The sequence below is a fragment of the Phyllostomus discolor genome, chromosome 15 (genome assembly GCF_004126475.2).
Source record: "Phyllostomus discolor isolate MPI-MPIP mPhyDis1 chromosome 15, mPhyDis1.pri.v3, whole genome shotgun sequence".
NCBI lineage: Eukaryota > Metazoa > Chordata > Mammalia > Chiroptera > Phyllostomidae > Phyllostomus > Phyllostomus discolor.
In genome coordinates this window covers 1,843,448-1,868,878 of record NC_040917.2, presented here as the reverse complement: position 1 = coordinate 1,868,878, position 25,431 = coordinate 1,843,448, and the positions used below count along the sequence as shown (strand labels likewise).

The 25,431-nt window shown below is 38.4% G+C and overlaps 1 protein-coding gene across 1 annotated transcript; it reads right to left on the bottom strand.

The window, feature by feature from the left end:
• Window positions 1-11,247: 11,247 nt before the first annotated feature.
• On the bottom strand, window positions 11,248-20,512 carry LOC114489642 (zinc finger protein 501-like). The gene is made up of 5 exons (XM_036016176.1): window positions 20,474-20,512; window positions 19,307-19,433; window positions 13,904-13,977; window positions 12,325-12,588; window positions 11,248-12,240 (listed from the first exon to the last, which is right to left on the bottom strand). Exons 1-5 carry the CDS (start codon window positions 20,510-20,512, stop codon window positions 11,299-11,301), a joined length of 1,446 nt encoding a protein of 481 aa, XP_035872069.1. The 3' UTR covers window positions 11,248-11,298.
• Window positions 20,513-25,431: the final 4,919 nt, after the last annotated feature.

Sequence of the window (25,431 nt, the reverse complement as noted above, 5' to 3'; positions counted from 1 at the left end):
AGAGTGTCCTCAAAGGCACAGCCCTTTTGTCTAAATCCAACACAACCACTGGCAGAAGGACCTGGAAATGCTGAAAAGCCCACCCTCTCTTGTCGTTTGTGACAAAGAAGCAGGACAATAAACTGCTACAGGGAGAGCACACTGAGTTCCCTTTTCTGTCGTCATGTGCTCTCTCCTGCCACAGAGGACCACAAACTGCTACGGCAAGAAGAACATGTGCTGCTCTTCTGAACCCCACACCCAAGACAGCATTTCACTATCTCCCCTGAATAAAGCCTGCTCTCCCCTCTAACAGATGCATTCCAGAGCCCTCCTGATAATCAGTGGGTTCAAGTGAGCATCACCTGGGACTCCTCATTCAACAAGGATGACCCACCCAGAGAAGTTTAGTAGCTCTGTCAGGGAGCACAGCTGACGTCACTTCTTGGATCCCCTCAGGTGATCTAATAACAACTTAAATGGGGAAAGTTTAGTTGTATAAGGCACGCATATCCCTTTGCGATCAAAGCCCCACTTGGCATCCATAATGTGCCTTGCTGCCACTGCACTTGCATTCAGGACACCTCCAAACAAACTTCTCTATCTGCAGTGCATGTTATTAATCTCAGAGGATATCCAAGGGGGCTTCTGCACATCTGCACCCTGGGGAGCAATTTGGGCTCTTTGGTCCAGGTACTGTGAGGCACATAGATTGTCTGCGCTACTTGACATGTGAGTTTGAATTGTGAGGGGTGGGCCGGTTTCCCAGGCAATGTCTCTCCGCAGAAAATTCACAAAAGAACAATGGAGAAAGCTTGGCCAGAAGGGCCTCAGTGATTGCAAGAAAATGGGCCCTCCACCCGCAGGGAACTTGGTCAGGGATTGGGGGCAACTCACTTATATTGCTCACTCATCCTTGCCGGAGGTTTGGCAGCGAGTGTTTCAACCAAAGTAGCGGCCCTGGGGCTTCCCAGGAGAAGGAATGTGAACTCAGTGGATCAGTATCAAACTGGAAACACCAGACAGATGAAGATTTGCATGACATTCTGGGATCTGAAACTACTTTTCGAGTCTTCCGAAAGGCGCATGCTCACTTTATCAAAGCACCCAGGGTTGGAGTCTGAGTAGAGCTTGTCTGAAGATTGGAGGCACCAAACTACAGGCCTGGTGATGATGGGGACATGCATGGAGGAGCCCTGAAGAGGTCGCTGGATTGGGACCAGGACTCTTTTCTACGTATTTCTCAGGTTGTGTTCTGAATTTGACTATGCCATTTGACTTCAAACCGTTTTGTATGGCTTTGACATGACTAGAAAATGTCATATTTCCAACAAAAATTAAGATTATGATACTCCCATAAATTCTAGATGACTCTTTAACACATTGTATTTGTAGTCTTTCTCTCACACTTGTATTTAATGTAGTTTAATACTGTATGACTCTCAATTCAATATGATACCATATCCATTAATGGCCTGCTGTTGTCCCAGAGAACTGCTGGTTGTGGTGGAAAACCCTACAATTTTGTGACCAGGAGTGTCAGATTTTAGTGTGATGGTGAGTGTGGTCATATTAGTCTGACTAAAGAGGTCATAGAGGATGGAAAACACTCTAGAAACACTTCTCTCCAGAAGAGGAGGGAAACTGTGTTGTTTCTTCATAAGAACACTCTGCATCTCAAAAAGAACAACACACATCTTTTTAAAAATGCATAGAGTACTATAGCAAGACAAAAGATGTTTTTATCTCCCAAGCAATTCTTGATGAATTTGACATTATTTCCAGTGAATTAAAAAATTTTAAAAGTCCATCCTCTATATGATTCCACCCCTCTGATGAAGGGTCGAATCCCTGGATAAACCTGCAATGAGACTCCTCTGATTGAAGACACTTTGTAAGGTCCTCCTCACATAAAGTGTTCTGAGGAAACACAACAATCATATCTCAATATTTTTACAATGCAATAGAAAAAGTAGGTACCCACAGGACTCTGGTCCACAACAAATGTGCTGTCTTCCTGGACAGAATGTAGTTTAGGGACCTATTTCTCAGAGCCAGAGGAAAGAATGATTCTTTTCCTGACTCCAGTTGTCCTGAGAATAAATATCTAGTCCTTCTGCTTTCTTGTTCCTGATTGTACCTGCTCATCTCTACTAGAAAGTATGCCTTCCTCCTGAAATAAGCAGCTTTAACCAGCTTCTGTCTTCTTGTACATTTTTACAGTTTCAATGCTTATTATAAGTTAATCAGGTTAAAGTGAATTTTACGATACAACTTTTTGCAAATATAAACAATACAACAGTGTATATATTTGAAAACAGACTTTGTATGGGAGAAGAGCGCTTCCATTCTTATTATATACACCCAACATTTTTAGCAATACATGTCTGACTTTTTACATGCATTCAAGGGCCCTGGTGCATTTCAGTCCTCCCTACAATAATAAGAGTAGTATCCCAGTCCTAATTTATTGTGTAATATTAAGGAATTTCACCAGAGTCTTTAAGTTAACCAGACAGTTACTTCAAAGGGCTTGAGGACCATGGCCTTCATTTGAAGTGCACCAGGGTTTTCAGTTTTAACTTCAAGTGCACACTCAAAATATTTTCTAATATTTAGTTTAGGACTCAGGGATGACTCACAATTCCATTCTTGAAGTCCTGCCTGCAAAGCACTCCTTCATTTTTGACATCAGAACTGTTGACATATGGTCTTATAGGCAGTGGAAAATTAAAATTAGGTATAAAAGAATCACATTTATTATTTTGTTATGTGAACAATTTATAGATGGAGGACATCAGATGTCAGTTGACATGGTAACTCCACTGCAGACATCACTTTCTCTGCTAAATGTGCTGGCTCTGAATGTGAAGATCTGTCAGGAAGAAATGGACCCAGCAGTGCAGGCATTTGACATGGAGATTGTCTCCTTGTTTAGAATCTTACCGACAATCTTGGGATCTCTTTTCTTATTCACTCTGTTTACTTTTACCTTACTATATGCTGCTTGAACTTCATACACTTACACTTGATTCTCAAGTACCTGACCACAGTCAACTCACACACAAATAGACTTCTGTTGACAACCTGTGACATTTTGGTTCTTTCAGTGAACCAAAGACTTAAAGCAACTCTTTTTGTTCATATTTAAAGAGCATGCACTTTGTTTCTTTGTTGTATGTATATTTTCATTTCAAAGGAAGAAAGACTATGAAAAATGTATTAAATAAGAAATATTAATACAGTTCTATATGAACCATGGCACATATTGCTTCCTGACCAAATTTGCTTTAAGATAATTTTGGAAAGAATTTTATTCATTTATTTATTATTAGATGGCAAGTGAGGGAGAAAGAGAGGGCTAGAAACATCAATGTGTCAATGTGTCTGGTGCAACCCATACAAGGATCCTGGCCCTCAATCATCACATGTGCCATGATGATTGGGATTCCAACTGGCAACCCTTTGATTCCCAAGTCAGCAGTCACTCTGCTGAACTAAAATAGTCAGGGCCTAAGTCTGAAATTACATTCTTATATCCTTCAGAAATTTTCTCTTTGAGTAAAATTGTTCCTTAATGATTCTTATGTAATAAACATGACAAAGCATTAATTTTCCCTAAACTTGTATAAAACTATCCTACAAAATGTATACAAATAGTAGATTACAAGCATTTTCAACAACTATGTCCCACAATGGAACCTATATGGACATCCTCCACAAAAATGAGATTGTAATAAAGAACGAGAAGAATGAAAATAAGGGTCTTTCCCAAAGAAGAAATCAGCAGTGTCCAGAGGAAACATTCATTTTCTTATGGAAAAGTGTGTATCCATTTGAAAATGCTTGACCATTTATATTTTTAAACTCTTGCTCCATCTTGTCCTTCTTCTCCCAGTCTGGAAAAACTGGAGATGAAGCTTGAGGGTTTCTTTGTTTGATACCAGCTGAAGGTTCATCCCTGCAGCAGGGCTCTACAACCCAGACTCACCCTGGGAACACCCTAAGACCTCAAAACTCTCACCATTCTTTATTCTCTGAAGCCATGTGCTTAACCATCTCAGAATGCTCACCCTATTCTCCCTAAAAAGCTTTTTTTTTATGTTTTAGGGGGTTGTTTGTTTGTTTTTTAACACTTTATAGTGCATGGCCTCATCAGTTTCAATACACAAACCAAATACTGGATTTTTTTCCCATTTCTTCCACTATGATTACTGGAAGGGGCAATTAAAAATAAAACCTATTGGGTTGAAATATATGAAATTTCTAGTTTATCAAACAAATATAGGTTTCCATCATATACTGGTGACCGCAATAATTTTCCTGAGTGCTCTAAGCTCAAAAGGAAATATTTTATTAATTCTGTTTTGCTAAGTGAAATAAGGCAGGCAATTAAACACAAATGTCATATGATCTCACGTATAAGAGGAACCTAATCAACAAAACAAACAAGCAAGGAAAACAGAACCAGATGCATGGGAACTAGGAAAAAACTAAGAGCAACCCCAGGACAGTGGGATGGGGATAAGGGTGAAAAGAAGGGGAAGAAGCTAGTGAAGGAACATGTATGGGAGATTTCAGAATAGGAACATATGGTGGGGTTGAGTTTGGGAGTAGCGGAGGGTACCAGTGGAGTAAAGCAGTAACAGAACTACTGGGCAAGTGTAATAGAAGAATACAATAATACAACAATAAAATATTTAGTAAATAAATTAGTGGAACAGCAAACAATGATTCACTTTCTATCTCTGTCCCTTCCTCTGTATAAGAACTATCAATAAAAATGAATAAATATGAAATAAAAATCATCTTGTAAAATAGACATTATCTCTGCAGGATTGTGAGTCATGGTTAAATTTTATTATTAAATCAGGAAACATAAGACATATTTTGAATAAGAAGTGGAAAAATTAGGACAGAACTGCCGTGTGAATCATGCACTTACAAATACTTTTCCAGTTGTTTTATTTTTTATCATTCTGCCTGGCAACTTCTGTTCCAACACTTTCTAATAATAAGACACATTTATTAACAATGTTTAAGTACAAGCTATTTCCATTTACTTAATAAACTCACCCATTCTCCTGTGTTATAGCTACCATATATTCTTTCTGCAAAAACTTATCACTCTCTTCCCACAATAAGCCCGCTGCTGCCTCTCATGGTCTTTTAGTAGAGCACACTTTCTGTAAACCTAAAGTGGTCTTTCTAGAGATGGGCACCCTGAATCTAATAAGTATAAACTTCGACTTTTATATAATCCCCTGCCTTCATTGACACTTATGTACACCAGTAGGAATTTTTTATTGAGTGTCTCAGCTTTCCAGTAGCAGTGGATATGAATGGACCCTACCTAATGAAGTAAGAGCTTCATTTATACTGATTGCTCCCCAAGAGCACCAGGTATTGATGTTTTGAATAAATTCAAATATAGTAATGCAATCTTTCTAAAATATCAGATTACCAGTATAAACACTAAAGGTAATCAACAATTAGAATACATTATTTTTCTTGTGATATACAACATTAGCTGACTTTTGATATAGTGTGACTTGTACTTACTCTGTGTTTTTGCACATTTTCAGAAAATTTCCACAGTTTGGCAGAGTTCTCTTGTAGTACTGGCTTTTATTGATTTTCATGCCTTGATAGCATGTAGAAACAGAGTACTGACTAGATGTAAAGATCCCTAGGTGTCCTATTAATCACATTGCAAAATAAATAGTTTATGTTGAAAACTAAGTTTAGTTTTACCAACAAAGGAAAGGTATGCTGAACACAGTTGAGACATTTGCACATGATGGACTTCCATTTTCCATAAATACTAAAGAAATAGAATTGTTCACTAATGAAATACTGGTCACATGCACTTCAATTTAATTTTAGAGTAGCTAGTTACAAAAACCCTATATAAATGCACTCATGATTTTCAATTACCATAGTTTTCCAAAAATGGGTGTTTTTCCACCATAGCCCCCAAACACACACCAATTTATACTAACCATAGTAATAATCTAAACATTGAGAAACAAACTAATGCACATATTTTTGATATTACAACATGTATATCTGAACATGAATTTTGAATCTGAATACAAATAAATGCTAAACAAGAAGGAATATACACTCTGGTAAATAATCCAGAACAAGAGCACCTAAGAACTAATCTGAAGAAAGGGGAGTTTAAAACTGTAAAACAAAAGATACCATTGAGAACATGGAAAAGTTAAGAAAATATTTTCAAAACAAAATGCTTTTCCTAACATGGTCCCAATTCCCAGCTCTTTTCTTGCAGAAAATTCAAAGGCAAACCACATTAAGATACTACCTTTCCATTCTTACAACTAGTGTCCTCCAAAACAGCAGACACAAGTGTTGGTGAGCTGATGGAAATGAGAATCTCAGCACACCATTGGTGGGAAGGTAAATCGGTGAATACGCTACAGAATCTGTGTAAAGGTCCCACATATTCCTTGAAAAAGGAAAATCATTTCACAAAGACATCTCAGTCATGAAATATATCCAATAAATAGAATTGGGACCTAAAATAAAAACCTGCATACCAATGTTCATTGGAGCATTCTTTAGAAAAGCCAATACACAAAAAGGACCAAAATGTTTAACAACAGATGGATAGGAAATAATATTTAATGGAAAAGTAAGTAGAATGGAATATTTATTATTCACTGATTCTAGATTAAAACATTTGCCTTTTTACCAACATACATGAACTATGAGAACATTCTACTAAGTTAAATAAAGCAGAGATAGTAAAAAATATGTTCTCCTTGTCAGATATCATATACATATAGCCTAAAATAAGGAAGCCTGGGAGTTGTGATCAAGATTACAAAAAAGGTAAACCCTATACTCAAATGTTCGACCAGCACATCAGAATTACAACTAAACTACAGAACCACCATGACTTGGCTCAACAGCTGTCACACAAAAAAGCATAGACAAAGGCACATAGAAATGGGTAGAAGGGGCAAAGGTATGGGAATTGCAGGTCCCACATCCCCAATTTTTGTGTGCTGTTTAAAAACTGGGAAATGTAACTTGGCTAAAGAAGTTCTTGCTAAACAGCAATGGTTACCAGCATGACACCTGAAACCCCTGACCCCTCTTGCCACTGGTGGGAAGACAAGTCCCCATAACCTCTGGCTGTAGAAACCAGTGAGGGTTTGCTGGAGGGACATGGCAGGTACCTGGAGTCCCTGTGTTTTCCTTAAAGGACATGAGAATGGAATTACAAGGACTCAGTCACTCTGAGATTCAGCATCATGGCAGCAGTTGGACATGCAGGCAGCACATTAATGGTTTGACATGATGGTGAGAGCTGGGGGGGCAACTTTCTCTCAGACAGATGTGCTGTCAAAAGTAATTGTTCCTTTTCTGCAAGAACAGCCACCACCACCACAAGACTCAGTAGGACCACGACCATACCAGAGCATCCTACCACCTCACTACATCTGTTAGCTTTGCTCTGGTGATTCCCTGATATCTTCCCCCACCAAAACCACAGGCCCAGCCAAGCATTTACCAGAAACTTTTCTGTACACGTGGCCTGTGCTGATCATGTGTCAGACTTTTCTAATATCTATTAAACAGGTGACCTGACTACTGCATATTCCATAACACCTACAATGTGACTTTTGACCTGATGTCAACTGCAGCAGGCCAGTTTCTCAGTTTGACTTCTCCTGGGAACCTCTAAGACAAACTAAAGTAGCAGCCATCCAGAGATCTTTTTGTATCTCATAGCATGTCACCTAGCAGGGCAGAAGTGACAGCACAGGTGGACATACCCAAACTAGGACAGGGGTCAGACAGCTTCATTCCCTGCCAAAGCACCACCAACAACCTCAAGTGACAAACTGGAATAGCAGTCTTACTGGTAACCAGAATCACACTGAAGTAGGTCCAGCTTTGAGGGATTGACCCCTGAACAGCTTATGTGCCACAGCGCTCGGGGTTTGAGGTTTATTGTTGTAGCTTCTCCCTATAGTAAACTGGCCCATGTGTAAACCCATCCCATTCAAGTACAAGAGAACTCAAGGCTAAATTACAAAAGCAGTGTGTACACTGCCCACGGTGGTAGAGGAGGGCACAAGAGGAGACCCCAGCTTGGGTGAACAGGGAGCCTGTGCCAGTGGATTCTACAGGACACTCGATACATAAGTCCACCTTAAAGGGCCAGGAACATAGCAGCTTTACCCTATATAGAAATGAGCACAGGGTGGTGGCCAAAATCAAGATGAAAAACCTTGTCCTAATGGAAAGAACAGAACTGAGAAACATAGAAATTAAGAGCTATCTGACAGTAAGCAGAGGGGATTTGGGAGGGGTTAATGAGAAGCAAAGGTAGAAGGGTTTTCAGGAACAACTATACAGGACACATGGACAAAAGTGAAGGAGGGTGGAATCAGTGGAGAGAGGTGGGGGGTAAATGTAGACAACTGTACCTGAACAACAATAAAATCAAAAATAAAAATTAAATAAATGAACACTTTCATTTTCCAGGAAAGAAAGATCACAAATTTTCAGTAAGCAATTACATGTCACTAGTACCCACCTAGATTCTAAAATTGAGTCCAGATCCAATGTCTTTGAATCCTGTCACCTGCCAAATAGTAACAGTATAAAATAATCAAGATATATCGCTTGTTAATGTGAATCCATAAAACTAAACTTTATTGATGTAATTACAGATATATTAATCTGAACTCTGAAATTATACTTGTTTGCACTTCTTAAAATTATTTTGGTGTTGTTGAAGAACAGTTGTCTCCACTTTTGAATATTAGGATTTGCCTTGCTGGTGTACCTCAGTGGTTGGAGCATGGGCTGAGAACCAAAGGGTGGCCAGTTCCACTCCCAGTCAGGGCACATGCCTGGGTGGTGGGCCAGGTCCCTTCCGGGACCATGTGTGAGGCAATCACACATTGATGTTTCTCTTTCTCTCTTACTGCCTCCCATTCCCTTCTCTTAATAATAAATAAATAAAATATTTAGTATAATTATCAAATTTTAAGCAGAGCACCTTGGTTCTGTATAGTGAGCGGAAGTTCTATGAAAGACCACAAGATGAGTTGAAGCACATCTTCTTTCCCACAGAGCCTGGGACATGTACACAGCAGGCCCAAAGCAGCTACATGTGAGGATGAGGCCAGATGCTGGGAGACTGTAGGAGACCCCAGGACATGTGATTCATTAGGGCTCATATGCAGAGGACTTTGGGTTTCTTGAACTAAGTTTAGATTGTTCAAAATGAACCAAATGACAAGATTTTGAAAATTGTGCAGAGATCCTACCTAAAGGTTTTGGCTGGTGAAAGGCCTGAGGTGGAAGGAAAATTGTTGCTCAGTGAACCTGCCAATAAGTCAGGTCAAGAAGGGACATTTAACTGTGACTCTGTGAGATGCTGCCTGGTATGTGAAATTGCAGGGGGAGGTTGTGGTGGTTCCAGGATCCAAGTTAAAGAAAATAAATGCCACAGCATCAATATTATAATGTAGCATAGCTGAACTCCTCAAAAAACACTTATCATCTACACTTATTATGAGAATGTTCCACTATGTACAATAGAATATATCAATATGGGGAAAATTTCCACATTATTTAATGCCAGAGGCCACCAAGAAAACCAAGTGTTAATGCTGTAACTGCACTACATTACCAAACAACACATTATTATCTGTAAACCTATGTAGCGTTAGAGACATTAAAATGTGCCAATATATTCACCTTTATTGATAAAAATGTAAGTTCACACATCATCTAAATAAAAAAAAATCACAGTAGGATTGTGTTACCTTTTCTCAACACACACACTGGAAACATTTGGGGAGTATTATTGTTCTTTCAAACTATCGTCTCATTCAACAGTTTTCTTTGATTTTCTACCTGGAGGCTAACCGTTGAGCAATGTGGACATACAACAATGCTCTGCATTGAGGGATGAACTCTCTATATCATGGATGACTTTTCATTCCAACCATATCAACTAATATTCAACTATGTCTACCATGAAGATACATCAGGATTTTAATAAATTGACATTTTCTTAAAAGGAGGTTTAGAAAAGTATTTAAAAGTTTTAACATTTCTCTGCCTTATCATCACACAAAATAGCATGGCTCACATTGTAACATACAACAACATTCTGAGTAACCTTAAGACAGCAACTTCATTTAGATTTTTGATACATTGCACATTATAATGTCTTCAATCTTCTACAGAATGTAATTGTGAGTGATGCTCAGCTAATATACACAAGTTCATGGGTTGTTAAGGAACCAGCAATCAACCCATTGACTTCACACACACACCAGGAATAAAAACACTAGCATCCACTGCTTAGGCGACTGGTATCAATTTAATATATCCTTGTCAAAATATTTCAAATGCTGTCAATATACAGTAGTTTATGTTCTGAGTAATTATACCTAGGTAAACATCGATCCTCTTGACATTTTGAAGAACACTGAAAAGTACTGATTGACATTTTAAAACTTTCTTTGATTTCCTATAATAAGTATTCTTATTTAGAGCAATATCGGAAAGCTATCATTAAATCTCTACTCTGAATTATAATATTTTGAAAGTCCTTTTCATTTACATACATTCGTGAATTTTTATACCTTTGAAGCCACTTTCAAGTATAAGTTCTTTGGGATTATGGGAACTGTGTAAATTCGCAAAAGTCTTTCTTTCTTTATGAATGTAGAATCCCACCCCACTATGCATTCCAGTACATCATGACACTGTGGGTCCACGTATATAATTTTCTACAATTTCCCTTTCAATGTGTGTGTGTGTGAAATTTCATATGCCACATAAGAAGTGAATGTTCAAAAAAAGCTTTAATTTGGCAAGTAAGCTTCGGTTATAGGATACAATCTTGCCAAAATTTCTACATTTGTACAGTTTTTCTCCAGATGGATACCTCCCATTCTGGGTAATGCAGCTCTGATCACTAAAACACTTGTTATATACACTGCTTTTATATGCTTTCTTTCCACTACGAGTAGCCTGATGTCAATGTGTTGCCACTGAATCCACATTTATAAGCCTTGTGCCCAGTATGAATTCTCTAATGATAAGTAAGGGTTGGACATGGCTAAAAGCTTTATGCCATTATGTACATTTAAAAGGCATCACTGCAGTATAAATATATTTGATGATGAATGAGCATTGAGGACTGTTTAAATTTTTTGTCACATTAGGTGTATAAGTAAGGCATTTCATCTGTGTCTATTGTTTGATGTTGAGTAAGGTTTGAGGACTATAAAACGCTTTATTACATAATCAACACTTTCAGGGCTTCTCTCCTATATGAAGTGTCTGATGGTGAGAAAGCTTACAGGACTGGTGAAAGGCTTTACCACATATTTTCCATACACAAACCTTTTTGTGGGAATGACCTCTCTGATGTAGAATAAGGGTTGAGGAGCATGTAAAGGCTTTGCCACAATGTGTACACTCATAAGGTTTCTCTCCAGTATGAATTTTCTGATGTTGAGTAAGTGCTCCCTGGTGTCTGAAGGCTTTCCCACATTGACTACATTCATAGGGTTTCTCTCCAGTATGAATTTTCTGATGTTGAGTCAGGTGTGCAGTCTGCCTGAAGGCTTTGCCCCATTGTGTACATTCATAGGGTTTCTCTCCAGTATGAATTTTCTGATGTTGAGTAAGGACTGAAGTCCGGCTAAAGGTTTTGCCACATTGTGTACATTCATAGGGCTTCTCTCCAGTATGAATTTTCTGATGTTGAGTCAGGTATGCAGTCTGCCTAAAGGTTTTGCCACATTGTGTACATTCATAGGGTTTCTCTCCAGTATGAATTTTCTGATGTCGAGTCAGGCATGCAGTCTGGCTGAAGGCTTTGCCACATTGTGTACATTCATAAGGCTTCTCTCCAGTATGAATATTCTGATGCTGAGTAAGTGTCCCCTTCTCTCTAAAGGCTTTCCCACACTGTGTACATCCATAGGGCTTCTCTCCAGTGTGAATTATCTGATGTTGAGTTAGGTGTGCAGTGCGGCTAAAGGTTTTACCACATTGCTTACATTCATAGGGCTTCTCTCCAGTATGGATTTTCTGATGTTGAGTCAGGCATGTAGTCTGCCTGAAGGCTTTGCCACATTGTGTACATTCATAAGGCTTCTCTCCAGTATGAATATTCTGATGTAGAGTAAGGCTTGAGGAGTGTGTAAATTCTTTCGCACAATGTGTACATTTATAAGGCTTCTTTCCAGTTTGAATTATTTGGTGGCAAGTAAGGTTTGAAGACTGTGGAAGTGCTTTGTCATACTGTATACATTCATATGGTCTCCCTGCAGTATGGACTCTCTGATGACAAGTAAAGCTTGAGGAACACCTAAAGGCTTTTCCACCTTCTCTATACTCATAATGCTTTTCTCCAATAAGAATTCTGTGATCTTGTGCAAGACTACCGGACTCTGAAAAGGCACTCTCTCCTTCACTACATTCGAAAATTTTCTTTCCTTTATGATTTTTTTGATATTCATTCAAATCTGAAGACTGGCTAAAAGCTTTACCACATTCTCTATATTTACCAGGCCCGTGTCCAGTGTGAAATCTGTGCTGATGAGTAAGGGTTGAGGTAATACTAAATGCATTGCCACATTCTTTGCACATGTCAGCCTTTTTTGCAGGGTAATTTTTTATGTTGTTTTACACATGAAAAACAATGACCTGTCTTACCACAGTCTTTACACTTGTGTTCTTCTATGGTACCTATTTTGTTAAGTGTATTTACATTAGGTATTTGATTGAAGACTCTCATGCATGGTAAATATTTGAAAACTTTCTCTCCGACAGCAATATTTGTTTCTGCAGTACTACTTGAAGATTCCTTTAAACCTTTGATATATTTACCTTCCTTTGTTTTCAGTTTCACAATATGAAAATCCTGATGACTATTGTTATTTAACATTTGGTCAAATACTTTACCACCTTCATCATGGATATCTGGAAGCTGAGTCTTCTGATGTACTTTAGGATTTAACTCGTGGGTAGAATTCTTCCAATTTGCATTGCATTGGTTCCTTCTCTCTGAGTCCCATGTACTCTAGTGAACATTGAACACAGAAAGGCCTTTTATGACCTCTGTAACTTCATTAAACATGTGCACTTATTCCCAAATAAGCATCCTGTGATCCCTATTAAACCATGTTGGTTGTATTAAAAATCACTCCCAAGTTCATTAAAATGTTGTACAATTATATGAAAGAAAAAACATTATTTCTAGAAGAAGCATATTTCCTTAGTAACGGCATTATGAAATTTATCCCATTTAAGCGTCATACGTCCATTTTAAATGACCACATTATACAAATTATTAACTGAAAATTTATTCTCACTCTACATTTTAAACAATCAAATGATTACACACACCACAAATTTATAGTTTTCCTAGAGTTTGCCCACTGACTTTAAGACAGGGGTGTCAAACTAATTTTCCCAGGGGTCACATCAGCCTCCAGGTTGCCTTCAGTGGGACACATGTGGTTTTAGGATCTGGTAAATGTAAACATTCCTTAACTAGGGGCAAGGAGATTGATACTGTGTCTGGGTATAAGCTACGTGCTGGGCTGGATAAAAGAAGGTGGAGGGCCACATTTGGCCTGGAGGTCCTGTGTTTGCCACTTGCTCTTTCCAAGAATACATACACTTAAAACATTATTTTCAGTCTTCTAATTTGGAAACACATTGATCTGCAAATGTAACTGATTTAAATGGGAAGTTTTCCCAATTTTGTAATATTTCTCAAATCTTCACATAACAAGGATTTTTCATGAATAATTTTCCAATTTAGCTCTCTCCATTTAAACATCTTTTTTTTTATTTTGTCACACACTCCTTTATCAGTATCAAAGGCACACCTCTCATATCTTACCAGTGTTGCTTCAAATAATGCATCTTCTCTTCCTGTCCTTTGCAAGAAGTCCTGCTTGTCGGCAGATGACACAGCTGAAAGACACACAATAAACATTCACAGGTGAGATACACAGGTCAATGTACATTGAACTTACAAGGCATTTTTAAACAAATCACAGTGTTGAGTACTTAAAAAAACTTTGCATGTTTGCAGCAAGACCAAGTATGGTACAATGAGAAAAAGTCACATAGAAAAGGAACAACAGTTGCTTATACTCAGGAACCACGGAGCTCAAATTCCCTGGCACACAGTGGATATAGGATAAGAAAACTCCACATTTCCAGTTCTTTTCTAGACACATAGAGGGTCCAGTATGATCAACCATCTCACTGTTTTCAAGCTTCTTGAAAATATGTGTTTCTGTTTGGCAGGAAACACAGTGCTCACACCATAACAGCACATGCGGAATACACTAAAGTGCACACTGAAAAGGAATCATGATACTTGAAATACCACAGAAACTAGCAGACTGAAGATCAATATCAAGCATAAAAAGATACCCTGGGCTTTGAGAAAGAAACTGACACTGGATTAAACTTGCTCCTCACACACACTCAAAAACAAACACACACCACCTGTGTTTACCGAAATTAGAGTTTAAACTTGGGGTGAATGTTATTTTCTCTTAACCTGTAGAAAGGAAGTTCATAAGCCTAGTTGTTTACAGTTATGAAATCCAACAAATATATTAAGACAGGAAACAGAAAACCAATTCAAATCAGAAAATTAAAATATATCTACAAAAATTGGTACTAATTCTATTGAAATGTAATACCTACAGGGTAAAGAAGTGAAAATACCCACCTGAATATAGAAACATAGAAAAATATGACAACTACTTAATAGTAGCAAACCTGTAAATGACCAAAATAAAAATCAAACCAGAGAAAATGTAAAACTAAGCCAAACATAGAATGTGAGGCTGAAAAACAGAATATTCAAATTGAAAAATATATGAAAATATAGAAACACCAAGCAGTTCCCTGTTTATGTCCTCAGCCAGGTAAGAGGCCCAACAACCCAGGCATTTTCTTTTTCCCAGAAGTAAACCAGAGACCTTAGCTTTAAGGGATGATGCTGCACAAACTGAGCCACTAGGGCCAGAGCAAAAGCTAATAGCTCTTAATTCACTAAAAAAAAAGAGATTGTAGGACATTTTTTTTCATTATAACACCCAAAGGAAATGTAAACCAGAAAAAGTAAACAAATAGCATTACAACAAATATAAAAACTCCTGCACATTAAAACAAACAACCTGTAGGATAAAATAACATCCGGTAGAAGGAAAAGAAATTCTGCAAAGTGTACCTGATAAGTAGTTAATATCCAGGTTATATGAAGTACTTTTAAAAAATATCATGATAAAACAAGTAACATAATTTTTAAAATGAACAAATGCATGTCATTAACTAATTTATTAAAAAAATCAGGAATATACAGTGATATCAGACAGATTCTATCATAAATGGTCTAAGAGAAACTGAACCAATACACACAAAACATCATAAGTAAACCACTTTGTTATGACATGTGCCACAATAAACTTCAAGTGGAGTAAAACCTAAATTTAAGACCTGAAACTATGAAAACACTAGAAGAAAGGACAGCTGACAAACTCTGTCTTGACTCCTAAAAAATATTGTTTTAGATATAACATGGTAGGTAGATCAGACAGGAGAAACAACTAAACAAGACTACAATAAAATAAGTTTTTGCAGAACAATGGGAATCATCAAGAAAGCAAACCAATCTAGTGAATAGTGGAAGATACTCACAAATAATGCTAAATATTCAAAGGATACAAGGAACTTAGAGAACACCAAAAAACAAAAAACAAGAAAAAAAAAAAAAGAAAACAATGTGAGGGAAAAACAGGGAGCACTGGCTTGTGTGCTCAATGGATCAAGTGCAGGCACCTCTGACCAAAGGATAGCCAGTTGGATTCCCAGTGAGGGCATATGCCTACAGTGGATGACAGGTTCAGTTTTCATATTACATGTCTTTATATCTGCTAAACAGACCTTGTTACACCAAAAAAAAAAAAAAAGTATCTCTCAACACGTCACCTTCAAGGGATGAGTCATGATGTGCTTACGGAAATTATGAAAAAAATGTATTGCAACTATATGTTCCATGTTACTGAACAATTACAAAAACTGAATTGTATGCACTGCATACATTTTTGTATAGATTCTATTTATTTTTATAGAGGGGAAAGGAGAGAGAAAGAGAGGGAGAGAAACATCCATGTGTTGTTGCCTCTTGCGCGCCCCCTACTGGGGGCCTGATTTGCAACCCAGGCATTTTCCCCAGACTGGAAATCCAACTGGAGACTCTGTGGTTTGCAGGCTGGTGGTCAAAGCACTGAGGCACGGAAGCTCAGGAGACCACATACTTTTCAAGGCAAATTGTAAACCAACGTTGTTTCTCAAATTCATAGTATTAACATTTAAGCTGATGTCTCAAATGAAGCATTAAGAAAAAAAAAGCAAGCATCATCATGAGGGAAAAGAAGAACTCATGAGCTGAGAAAAAAAAAAAGAATATTTGTAAGCCCTGAGTGGTGTAGCTCAGTGGACTGAGCACCTGCCTTAGAACCAAAATGTCAGCAGTCTGATTCTTGGTAAGGGCACAGGCCTGGGTTTGGCTCCAGATCCCCATTTGGTGGTGTGAGAGAGGAAACTGATCAATGTGTTTTTTAGGCATTGATGTTTCTCTCTTTTTCTCCCTTATCCCTCTCTAGAAATAGATAAATAAAGGATTTTTAAAATATATAGATAAAAAGATGGTGTCTAAAAGACTCTCAACATCTTATATCTTTAGGAAATGGACATTAAAAGAAGGAAAATTGAAGAAAGTGCACATTCAAGCAACACGAAACCCCTGCTGGAAAGGTCAGAATCCAGAACACTGAGAAGAGCCTATGCTGCTGTGCATGTGGAGCAAACGGCGCTCTCATTTCTTCCTGGTGAAAATACAAAATGCTACAGCCCCTTGGGAAGGGTTTAGAAGTCCTCACAGAAGTAAGCATGCACTTACATAATCCAAAAAATGTGCTCTATAGCATTTAACCAAAGAGCTAAAAATGTTATCTACAGAAAAGCCTACATGGGACTATTTTTAGAAGAATCATTCATAAATTCCAAAAATTCAAATCAATGAAGATATATGTGAAACAGTGACTAGAAAAGGAAACTGAAATATATACAATGAAATATTATTTAGCACTAAAAATGATATAGCAAGGCATGAAAGAAATGTAAATTAATAGAATTAAGAGAATTTATTACTTCTCACCCACTGCTCAGTTTGTTAGAGAATCATATATATACACAAATGTCACATGTTATATGTCACCCCAAAATATTCAATTGAGGATTTGAAAGAGACATTTGCATATATGTGTCAATGGTAGCATGAAATACCATAGCCTGGTAGGTGGAAACAACCACATGCCAATGGATAAATAAATTTAAAATGTAGTATAGTCAGTGCCAGCTGTTGTGGATCAGTGGATGGAGTGCTGCCCTGTCAACAAAAGAGTTCCTGCTTCAATTTCAAGTCAGGGCTCATGCCAGGGTTTCAGGTCAGGTCCCCAAGGGGTGTTGCACAAGAAGCAAATACAAATCAGTGTTTCCCTCTCTATCTTTTTCTCTTCTCTTCTCTCTAGAAACAAATAAAATATGCTCACTCAGTGGCCATGGGAATGCAAAAGGACTTTTTTCTCTCCACATCTTATTGTTGTTTAACTACAGTTGTCTCCATTTTCCACAACACTCCCCCAACACAGCCATCCCTACTTTCCCACATTTCCCACATTGATCCTTGCCCTCTTTAGTTTTTTTTCATGTGTCCTTCATACATCTTCCTGAAAATCCTTGCCATCTGCCCCCATTATCCCTTCCACCTCTCCTCTGGTTACTGTCAGTTTGTTTTTTATGCCCATGTTTCTGGGTTACATTTTGCATGCTTGTTAATTTTGTTGATTAATTTTTTTCTTATACGTGAGATCCTATTGTATTTGTCTTTCACTGCCTGGCTTATTTCTTTACCATAGTGTTCTCCCGATCCATCCATGCTGTCCCAAATGTTAGGAGATCCTTCTACCCTAAGAACCCTGACACACCTATTCTAAAGAACCTATGAACATCAATGTTCATAGCAGCAGAATTTAAAATTGCCACATGCTGGAAGAAACTTAAGTGCCCATCAGGAAGTGAATGGATCAGCAAACTGCAGTGCCAGGTGTACAAGCAAAAGAATATTTTTCAGTGACACAGAAAAGTAGATTTTGTCAGGTTGGAAAGGTGCATTGTCATACAAGAAAATCACAAGTCTAAACTTTGCAAGGACTTGTTTGAATCTCCAAGAGGGATAAAAATATATGTCAGAACACATGGCACATGCCCCCAGGCTTCCTGGGATTTCTGAGAAAAACTGCAGGATCTCAACCACTTCCTTCATGAACCTTGTTCTTGGCACAAAAACAAATCTTAAAAAAAAATAAGGTGGCTTAGGGTACAATTTCTCAGCAACATGCACAGATTATCTCAGGTACCCACAAGAATGCAAGAGGAGTCTGACCATGGTTACCATCACAATACAAAAATAGCTTAATTGTATACACTGCATATTCTTTTTAAAGATTGCATCTATTTATTTTTAGAGAGGGAGGGCTTTGGTGGAAACTGATAGTAGGATAACAGAGGTCACTGGAGTCAAAACATAATTCTGAAAGCATGTAGGGACACAGAATACTGTCGGAAACCAGCTGGCGCTGTATGACAGGGACAGAAATAAATCTGGGTTTTCAACATTTTTCCACTGAAGCACAGCTTCCAAAACCACACTGGGAGGTCTGGCTTCCTCTGAGACCTTTGTGTTACTCACTTGTGACATCTGCATCTGCGCTCTCACATACCTGGGGGGGGTGGATATTGACTTTTTTCTGGAAACATCCCAGCTCTCCTGCATTTGTTCCAAAAATGTGACTAGGACTGGCTTAGAAAAAACAAGACCTGTGTACAAAATAAATATTATTATAGTTTTAAAGATGCCCAATCTCCAATCCATGCTGTGCTCAGGTAAGAACACTGCAGGGAAAGTAAAATATTCTACAAGATCATTTTGCAAAGCACTGTTCCTTGAAACACCTTAATTGTTCTAACAACACATATAATTTTCAGTGGGTTTTTAAGGACCATAGTTCTCGAAGCCTTAATTTTCTACTGGAGATAACCTGCAAGTTCTCCCTTGTGATGATGAACCTGAAGTCTACCATACAAAGTCAAGTCCACAAAAGATGCTTTATAAAGAAAATCCTGTGGGTGGAGCAGGCAATGTGAAGGAAGTCAGCCTCACCCAGGGAGACCAGGTTGCTATAATTCTCCAACATCACATCTGAGTACAATTTCCGCTGAGCTGGGTCCAGACATTCCCACTCCTCCCAAGAGAAATCTACTGATACATCCTTGAAGGTCAAAGATTCCTGGAAAAAAAGAGATTAATTAATATAGGAGACACAGCACAGTTCTCAGTTTCATCTATCATGAAAAGTGTTAGAAGTGGTTTTGACCTCGAAGATATCCTGCATCATTTGTAAGGACACTTTGACTCTCTAACACTCTCTAATGTATTTTGTAACACTGACAAGTGAGGATAAAACATGTCTACAAATTCAATATGAAGACATTACTTTTCAGGAAAATACACTTTAAAATGAAGGAACACACGCAGGCATATGGATTGTTGTCTGATATATTTGTATGACTCAGAATCAGCTGTGTATACTTCTAGCTACAAAAGGCATGGTGAGTTGGAAGTGTAAGTAATTTCTTTAGGTTTCATTCAGGGAACAAATAATGTCATTTTTAAATGCACATTTTGATTTAAGAGTTGTGGGTGAGGGGTGTGTTTACTCATTTTTCAGAAGCACATTTGTTTAAGTATGTTTCATTGATTATTCTGTTACAATTGTGCCATTTTATTTTCCTTTTCCCCTTCCATCCTGCAAACCCTCTGCTCTACAATTGCCTGAATAAGTTCATGACCATGGGCCATACAAATAAGTTCTATGACCTCTCTATTTCTTATACTATTTTAAATTCTCCCTATTTTGTATCCACCATTTATACTTCTTCTTCCCTATACCTTCTCCCCCACTCTCCCCTGGCTCCCACCCCACTCTTCACCCTCATAGGATCTCCATTTCAGTGAATTTCTTCCTCTTCTAGTTGTTTGTTTATTGTGTGTTTCTTTTGGTTTTGATTTATAGGTTCAGGTGTTAACAGTGTGAATTTGTTGTCATTTCCCAATTCATATTTTTGACCATCTTCTCTTTCTTACATTAAGTGCCTTGAGCATTTCATACAAGGGCTTCTTGATTATGATCTCCTTTAACTTGACTTTATCTGGGAAGCAATTGGTTTGTCCTTCCATTCTAAATGATAGCTTTGCTGGTTAAATTAATCTTGGATGTAGGTCCCTTCATTACATGACTTTGAATACTAGTCTCCACCCCCTACTTACCTGCAAGGTTTCTTTTGACAAATCAGCTGCTAATGTCATGGGAAACCTTTTGTAGGTAACACACCTTTTGTGTTGCTGGGTTGAAGATTATCTCCTTGTCTTTTGCTTTGGGTCATGTAATTGTGATCTGTCTTGGTGTGTTCCTTCTTGGGTGCAACTTCTTTGGGACTCTCAGAGCTTCATTCATTTGCATGCCTATTTCCTTCACCAGACATGGTATGTTTCCCTTCATTATATTCCAAATCAGTTTTACATTTTGTAGCTTCCTCTACCCCTTCTGGTACCCCTATGATTTGAATGTTGGAAGGTTTGAAGTTGCCCCAGAGGTCATTCAACCTCTCCTCATATTTTCAGTTATTGTTTCTTCCTTCTATTCTGGATGAATGTTTAAGACAGAAAACTGTACTTGAACAACAATTAAAATAAAAAAGACACATGCCAATCAAAAATTTAAAAAAAGGAAATATAAACATAATGATAGAAAAGAAGTTAGAGTCATTGTTTCTTGGTATTTTATTTCTTTGAAAATGTTCCTGTATCATTTGTGGAGAGCTAGATCTTAACAACTGAACTGTATTAAACATAGGTTTATAATGTGATTCTTGTAAAATCACCTGAATATATGAAAAGTGATAATGTAGCACATCTGTGGGACATGAGTTTGAAATATAACAAAAGTGTAGAGTAACACAGCCTCAGTGACTACGTACTTTGTGTCAAAAGCCAATGATCTGTATGAAATAAATGTAGGGCCTTCATTGTCCAAAGCAAACAGAAGTTAAAAAGACAACAAAAGTGTCCAGATGAGATGGGATATTTTTTTTTACCATCCCACAATAATTCCCTGCTAGACTCTTGTTAAAGATAAAGGAAAAACTATGAACTCTACTCTGAAGAGAGCACCTCAGTCAAGTGACTATCGGGTGGATTGAAACAACGGATATTCAGTGACTGAGGCATGCAGAAGTACATGTCCTTATTGGTGAAACACCAGTGGTGAAATACATAAATAAGAAAGTCATTATATGAACAAAATCATAAGTAAACATTCAGTTTTTCAATGCCAATCCACAGGTGCCTCTCATATACAGTACACTAATTGTATGTTTAAAGAGCAAGACTTTCTTTTCAAGTGAGTGACAAAGTCTATTCTACTGACTGTTCTTTTTCAGAATATTCACAGTGATTCTCACTGGAAAATCTGCATTTTCTCACATCTGATGTACAGAGGTGATGATTCCCATATATGCACTTAACCATATTTATACCTCCTGCAATAATACTCTAGTGTCTGAGTCCATCCCAGCAGATATTCTGCACACGACTGCCATCCAAGGTTGACCTATCACAGAGGAGATGAGTTCAATGTTTGAAGATTATTGATTACAGGCAATAATTCTTGACTTGGGGCAGCCTAGATAAAGAGAATGCACAGATGGAACTGGAAAAAGGAGGGAACTACGGTACATATACTATTACCCTTGAGAATCATAAAAAGAAACAGAAAACAGTAGACTAAACCAACTTCATTACCCAAGAACATGAAACAAAAGGAAGAACGGTCGCTGATTCTGAATCTAATCATAACAGAAATCAGAGTCACAACCTCTGACTCAGGAAACATCTTTTACCTGAGAAGCTGCCATGTCCTCCTGGTGCTGATCCTCATAGTCTGGCTTCTTTTCTCAGGAGACCATATGCTGAGGGGTCAAGTTTGTATTTTGAGAATGTGTCTTCAAAGGGACAGACCTTTTATTTAGTTCCACCACAATCACTGGCAGAAGGAGGTGGAAATGCTGAATACCCCACCCTCTCCTCTCCTTTGTCAGGAGGAGGCAGGTCAATAAGCTGCCACAGGGACACCACACTGAGTTAATTTTTCTGTCTCCATGTGCTCTCTCCTCCAGCAGAGGTCCACAAACTGCTCCAGCAGTAACAATGTGTGTTGCTCTCCTGAACCCCACACCGAATAGAGCATTTCATTATCTTCCCTGAAGAAAGCCTTTTCTCCCCTCTCACAGATTCATTCCAGAGTTCTCCTGCTCATCAGTGGGTTCACCTGAGCATGTCCTGCAGCACTTCATTTAACAATGATCCCTCATGGGAGAAGTCCACTACCTCTGTGTGGGAGCACACTGATGATGTCACTTCTTAGATCTCCTCAGGTAATCTAAAAGTTACCTGAAGGGGCACAGTTCAGCTGTAAAAAGCATGCAGAGGCCTTTGGGATCAAGTTTCCACTTGGCATCCATAACCTGCTTTGAGGCCCCTGCACTGGCTTTCACAAGTCCTCTCCTCCAAACCACTCTCTCTATCTGAAGTGCATCTTATTACACAGGGAGGATATCCAAGGGGGCTTCAGCACACCTGCACACTGGGGAGGAATTTGGTCTCCATAGGCTGTGAACAGTGAGGCACACAGATTCTTTGCTCTACCTGACTTGTGACTTTAAATGGTGAGCAGTGGGCTGCCTGCTCAGGCAACATCCCTCAGCAGTAAACCCACAAAAGAAGTGGGGAGAAACCTCTGCCAGGAGGGCCTCAGTGATTCCGGGAAAATGGCCCATCCACCTGGCAGCAAACAGGTCAGGGTGTGGGGGCGTCTCACTTGTGCTATGGACTCACACCTACAGGAGTCGGGGCAGTGAGTATTTCAACCACAGTAGCGACCCTCTGGCTTCACTTGCACAGGAATGTGAACTCAGAGGATCAGTATGGAAATGGAAACTCCACACCCATGAAGATTAGTATGACGTCTCGGTTCTGTAACTACTTCCCATAGTCTCATAAGAGCGCATGCACACTTTATCAAAGTTCACACAGGTGGGAGTCTGAGCAGAGCACTTCCCATGCTGGGCGGCATCTGAATACAGACCTGGTGAAGAGGGAGACGTGCGGGGCAGAACTGTGCAGAGGTCCCTGTGTTGGGGCCCGGAGTCCTGTCTACATATTTCTCCTTGGTCATATCCCTTTTTGTTTTTGGTAGCAACATATCTATTTTTATTATTATTTTAAATATATTTTATTGATTAAGCTGTTACAGTTTTCCCATGTCCCCCGCATATACCGTACACCCTGCACATCCCTTCCCACCCACACCCCTGCCCTTTAATTCAAATGGTCGGGTCATACATGTAATTTCTTTGGCTTCTTCATTCCCTTTGCTATGCTTAACCTCCCCCTGTGTATTTTCTACGTACCATTTATGCTACTTATTCTCTGTTCCTTTTCCTCTCTCTCCACCTCCATTCCCTCGCTGATAATTCTCCATGTGATCTCCATTTCTGTGCATCTGTCCCTGTTCTAGTTGTTTGCTTCATTTGGTGTGTTTGTTTTGGGTGTGGTTGTTAATAACTATGAGTTTGTTTTCATTTTACTGTTCATATTTCCTATCTTCTCTTTCTTAGATACATCCCTTTAACATTTTACCTAATAAAGGCTTGGTGATGGTGATCTCCCTTAACTTGACCTTGTCTGGGAAGCACTTGATTTGTCCTTCTATTTTAAATGGCGGCTTTGATACATAGACTAATCTTGAATGTAGGTATTTGCCTTTCATGATTTGGAATACTTGTTTCCAGCCCCTTCTTGCCTGCAAGTTCTCTTTGGGGAAAACAGAAGACAGTCTCATAGGAACTCCTTTGAACGTCACACATTTACCAGGTCACTGCAGCCCAGGCCCAACCTGGACACACCCTAAGACCCCAAAACTCTTATCATTCTTTATTCTCTGAAGCCATTTGTTGGCTCATCAATTTCAATACACAGACCAGACACTAGATATTTTTGCATTTCTCCCACTATCCTCACTGCAAGTTCAAAATAATGCTAAAAGGTTTGTGTGTCAATGTATAAAATGTCTAGTTTACCAAACAAAGTATACATTTCCATTGTGTACTAATAACCAGAATCATTTCCCTAAGTGATCCAATCTCAAAACAAGTATTTTATTATTTGTAACATGCTAAGTGAAATAAGCCAGCCACTGAAACACAAACACCATATGATCTAACCTAGAAGAGAAATGTAATGAACAAAACAAACTTAGAAGAGAAATGTAATGAACAAAACAAACTAACAGTCAAAATGGAACCAGAGGCATGGGGACAAGGAAAAGCCTGAGAGAAACTAGAGGAGAGGGGGAGAGGAATAAGGGTGAAAAGAAGGGGAAGTAACTACTGAGGTACCATGTATGAGAGATCCAAGAAAATAGGGTGGAGATTCAATGTGGGGATTGTGGATGGAGCTGTTGGAGTAAAGCAATGAGGGAAATACTGGACACGTGTAATAGAACAACAATAAAATATTTAGTAAAAAAATAAGTGGAACAGCAAAAAACGTTTCCCTTTCTCTATCACTCCCTCTACCTATAATAATCAATCAATAAAACTGAATAAATATGAAATGAAAATTGTGTTGGTAAAATAAACATTGTCTATGCACGTTCTAAGTGATGGTTAAATTTTATCATTAAAACAGGAAACATAAGATACATTTTCAATAAGAAGTGGAAGGATTAGGACACAAAGGCAATGTGAATAATACAGTTACAAATACTATTCCAGTTTTGTTTTTTGTTTTTTTTTATCACTCTCCCTGGCAACTTCTATATTGAGAAGTTCTAAGAATGAGACATGTTTATGGGCAATCTTTTAAGTACCATCTATTCCCACTTACTTAATAAAAGCACCATTTCTTCTGTGTTGTATCTACCATATAATCTCTCAATAGAAACTTATCCTTCTCTTTCCATGAAAAGCCCAGTGCTGCATCTAGTGGTCCGTTAGTAGAGCATACTTTGTATAAACCTGAAGTTGTCTTTCTAGAGCTGTGCACCCTGAATCTAATGAGTATGAACTTCAATTTTTATATAATGCCCTGCCTTCTCTGATGCTTATGTACACCTTTAGGAATTTTATATTGAGTGTTGGTGTTTTCCAGTAGCAATGGATATGAAT